Source organism: Limulus polyphemus, unplaced genomic scaffold, assembly GCF_000517525.1.
Source record: "Limulus polyphemus unplaced genomic scaffold, Limulus_polyphemus-2.1.2 Scaffold2137, whole genome shotgun sequence".
Classification (NCBI taxonomy): Eukaryota; Metazoa; Arthropoda; class Merostomata; order Xiphosura; family Limulidae; genus Limulus; species Limulus polyphemus.
Genome location: NW_013667747.1, coordinates 92,025 through 97,207, shown reverse-complemented (window position 1 = coordinate 97,207; position 5,183 = coordinate 92,025). Strand labels below are relative to the sequence as shown.

Genomic DNA, 5,183 nt, shown 5'->3' with positions numbered 1-5,183 from the left:
CCACGATGCAGTAAACAAAGGCTGTAAGACCAAGTCCCACCACGATGCAGTAAACAAAGGCTGTAAAGACCAAATCCTACCATGCTGCAGTAAACAAAGGCTGTAACACCATGTCCCATCATGATGAAGTAAACAAAAGCTGTAACACCATGACCCATCATGATGCAGTAAACAAAGGCTGTAAGACCAAGTCCCACCATGATATAGTAAAGAAAGGCTGTAAGACCAAGTACCACCATGCCTGTTGAAATATATCACCACAGCTGAAGTGTCTGTGAGTACCAGAACGTAGCAGTCCAAACATCTAACAGAATGGCACAAGAATGAGCTATCTGACAAGACTACAGACCCTAAAAATAACAGAGAAGGGCATCAGTGAAAAAATCCAGATTTGGAGAAGGTGGAAGAAAAGTAGTTATAACAGTAAAACACATGGTATCTTGAGTTATTGAATACGTATAAGTCGAGAAATGAATTTGTGAATATTCCATTCCAGAGAAAAAGCTAATTGAGAGGTCAATTCAGTGTGAGGCAACAACTGAGCAAGAATCCTTTAGTTATCTATGTAATGATGAACGAAGAAGACCAGCTAACGGTGTGATTACATGTGTGAATATATATAGTGCCAAAATCAGATTAAAAAGTCATGAATGGATAAGTCACTCCATCATGTGAAAAATTAAGATGAGTGTATCAGTATATGTAAATAAGTATCATTTGAAATATCCATTCATAATACAAAAACCATGATGAAGGGGTTTTAAAAAGATTCACACAGGTTCCACCTAGAAAGGAAGAATATGTAGACAAAAAATGAGATAGGAAAGTCTTAAGTCCCTTCTCCAGTCCCCTGTTGTGGCACTAGAAAAAGATGAGACTAAAAACAATGCAACTTTCCCTTTGTTGTGGGAAAGGGTCAAAATTGAAAGATTTAATATTGAATAGCAACTGAAAAATTAAATTTAGATGATGAATAGAAAATTTAAGAAAAGTCTGATGATCCCAAGGAACATGAAGAAAAGGGTACATAGATTAAAAACAAAATTTAAGATAACCACCAAATGTCTGGACAGTGGAGTCATCCAGAATAGAGCCAGTGAGTAAGTCATACAGACCCATCTTACTAACGTTGATGCTAGACCACATTAAAATTGTGAGTAGATATACTGAGCATTGAAAAACATTACATAAAGGACACTAGAATGAAAGGAAGTATGACCAGAAGCAAAATGAGATGCTCAAACCCTAAACATTTGCTGCTGGAGAGCTTCCCCTGAACAGAAACAAATTAAAGTGAAACACTTGCAAGTACAAAAACTAAGTAATTCTTTTTGTAATATGTGTGGACATCTATATATATACATACATACATACATATATAGGTCAGAAACTTGACTATAGATCAAAGCAAAGTAGAATATCCCCTTCCCTCGAATAACCAGACTATACATTAAAAACTTGAGAAAGAAGAGGAGAATGGGAATAAGTAAATGAATACAGAGCTAGTTTCTAAAAATGTCCACAAATCCTTCAAAGCATGGGAGAAATAAAAGATTTAAGTACAGAAACCATCTCACATGACACAAGTACCCTCAGACAAACTGAAATATACTCAATATGGAAAATATAAAACACACCTGAGAGAAAAAAAGATGTGAACCAACATAAGTGTCATTAGGTTTAGGACTAACCCCATACCAGACAAAATCAGTTGTGTGACACTGAAGACAACGAGGTCTGAGCAAAAAAGTTGATTTTCATCAAACAAGAAAAAAAAAAATGGTGAGCATTATACAAATTAAGCATCCACACGACTGCTATACCTGCCACGAACATCAGTATACAGACATAAAACATGTTGAACAATAAGTACAGACAATTCATCAACTATGTAACCCAGCAAACTATAAGAAAAATGCTTAGAAAAGGCTTCTAACAAATTTATGGCAATTCCAATAATGGCAAGAATATTTAAATCAGAAATAATGTTGTGGCAAAGTTAACAGTAGGGCTATCAGCAAGAAAACCTATATTATGGCAGGAAAGCAGAGCTTATGAGGAGAGTGCAATGTTAATACCAGAACATACAGAAAGAGATAAATCAGAACAAAAACACTGATGTTCCACATCCAGGTTGGAGCTAAAACATTCAGTGATAACAGTAGTCTTGTTTCTTATATCTCTTATGCCAGCCATGCATGCGTAGGTGGGATAGGTGCCTACCAAGGTATCAGCAGACACCAAAATGCACCCTCTGTCTACTTCCAAAGGGAAACACATTCTCATGGTTCTCCAGTGTAAAAGGTAGAATTTTTGTCTAGACAAGTGAAGAGTTAAACATGACATATGAGAGTCTCCTGATGCTTGCACGATAAGTCACTTGGAATGTAGGAGAGTGGAAAATAATGGGTAAATGAAGCACCCTCTGTAAATCAAAGAGAACATTTGGACATTTTTAGTCAAGTTTTCTTAACAGTGCGAGTTCAAACTGAACAAGAAATAGCTTTCGGTATTTCAAAGGTAAATTTACTGGACTTGAAGTTATTTTTTGGATATACACAAACTAAAAACAGGAAAAAAAAGTGTCCTTTACCTCAAGTCTAACTAAGAAAAAAAACACAATAAGTAGAAAACCAACCTGAATATGTTGGGTCCAAACACAATACCTAGTGCTAATGGTCCCATTCTGTTTTGTTCCTCATGATTAGCAACTTCCTTCAAAAACTGTGAGAGGTACTTCAAGAGGTTGAAGTTTTCAAAAGGCATCTTTTCTACCAGACACTTCAATATCATAGCACATTCCTCTCTTTGATCTCCACAATCTGTAAGAAGGAAAACATCACATAAAGGAAGTAGCATTTCCAAAATGTCACTGCCATCACAAGAGTTCAGAGTTACTATAACTTGTGAAATCTTAAAAGTTTTCACCAGTCTTAACAAATTAATTGTAGTAAAAATAGGTCATGAATGTTACTAAATACCCCTTCACTAATATTGGTTATTGAATTTTGTGCAAAGCTACGAAGTAAGGCAGCCTTGTAAACACCAACCACTACCAACTCTTGGGCTATTCTTTTACCAATGAAAAGTGGGATTGAATATCACATTATAATACCTACATGGCTGAAAGGATGAGCTTGTTTGGTTTGATTTGTTTGTTTGTTTCATAGCAAATCCACATTAGGCTATCTTCTGCTTCCATTGCATGGAATCAAACCCCAGATTTTAGCATTACAAGTCAAAGATTTACCACTGCCCAACTGGGGGACAGCTTGTTCAGTGGCAGGAATCAAACTTGTGGCCCACAGATTGTGAGCTGAATGCCTTAACCACCAAGTCATGCCAGGCCCCTAATCAATCTTCAAAAATTACTAAAACCCATAAGTAAGGCAGTCACTTTAGCATTTACTTTACTTTCAAGAACCTATACTATACTATTTCCAATGACATGAGATAATGAAAAGATTAAAACAAAAATGTTCAATTTCCTTTATCATTTTGTTTAAAGATGACTTAAATTTAACATTTGTGACAGAGAAAAAAAAAAGTACACAATTTAGACACAGCTGTTGAAAAGAGAAGTAAACTGAAAATATAAAATAACACCAACTAATTAAAAACAAATATTACAATTAGAAATGGTACAAGTACAAAAGCAAAGGCAATTAAGAATACATCATTGAAAAAATAAAATTATAAGAATTAAAAACAAACAGCAGAAAGCATTGTCATCTATAAAATACTAAAGGCCATGTATAAAAATAAAAAATGTGGGTTTACAAATGCTCCAGCCAGTATAAAATAACTGTGTTGTCTCATAGAAAAAATATTCCGACTTAAACTATGCTGCTATAGCTTCACTATTAATATGCAATTTTCTGTTTTCAGTTCAGTAGATGTATGTTGGTCAATAATAAGTAACAAAATAAGGCTTATACATTACATCCCAGTTTTCTAAAAACTCTCTCTGAACATTTATCTACATTGTGTGTACAATAGTTATAAAAAAATTATAACTCTTTAAAAATTTCCAGGCATTCTAAGAATAAAGGCTTCACTTTTCATAAGCTCTTGATTTTCCAAAATATAGGTTTATATTTTAACATTTCCAATGAGAATGATACACAAATGTTGAAATTCCTATTGGTTTTTAGTGTAGATGTGCTCAGTCTGTATTTGTCAAAAATTTGTACATGTTTAGATAATAGCCTGGCTGGTCCCTTATATTTGAAAGAAATAACATTTGTGAAACATATATAACCAGTGGAAGAGGAAGGTGAAGCTTTGGAAATAGAAGCTTGTAATTGCCAAAAAACAAATTTTTGTAAGACACAGATAAAATAAAAATGGACTGTCAAGCTTGGTAAGACCAAATAGATGATTTTAAAACTTAAATGGACTATTTCTAAAAAAAAAAAGAGTTTGTAAAAACAAAAGCTGCTTTTCAAAATAAAGGATTGTAACAACATATGTTGCCTGTCAAAATAAAGGATTGTAACAACATACAATGAATGTAAAAACAAAGGATTGTAACAACATATGTTGCCTGTCAAAATAAAGGATTGTAACAACATACAATGAATGTAAAAATAAAGGATTGTAACAACATATGTTGCTTTTCAAAATAAAGGATTGTAACAACATACGTTGCCTGTCAAAATAAAGGATTGTAACAACATACAATGAATGTAAAAATAAAGGATTGTAACAACATATGTTGCCTGTCAAAATAAAGGATTGTAACAACATACAATGAATGTAAAAATAAAGGATTGTAACAACATACGTTGCCTGTCAAAATAAAGGATTGTAACAACATACAATGAATGTAAAAATAAAGGATTGTAACAACATATGTTGCCTGTCAAAATAAAGGATTGTAACAACATACAATGAATGTAAAAATAAAGGCTTTGAAGTTTTTCAACATAAAGGCTTGTAAAAATAAAGGCTTTCTTTCAACATAAAGACGTGTAAAAACAACGGCTGTTTTTCAAAATAAAGGTTTGTAAAAACATAGGTTGCCTGTCAAAATAAAGGCTTGTAAAAACAAAGGCTTCCTGTCAAAATAAAGGCTTGTAAAAACAAAGGCTTCCTGTCAAGATAAAGTATTGTAAAAACAAAGGCTTCCTGTCAAAATAAAGTATTGTAACAACAAAAGCTGCTTGTCAAAATAAAGTACA

General features: G+C 33.4%; 1 protein-coding gene across 1 annotated transcript in view; it reads right to left on the bottom strand.

Annotated features, from left to right (window-relative positions):
• LOC106466056 (protein FAM13A-like) overlaps positions 1-5,183 on the bottom strand; it is a 96,807-nt gene that overhangs the window by 52,120 nt on the left and 39,504 nt on the right. Inside the window, 1 exon segment of the mRNA XM_022394012.1 lies at positions 2,639-2,822. Coding sequence (XP_022249720.1) covers positions 2,639-2,822 — 184 coding nt within the window.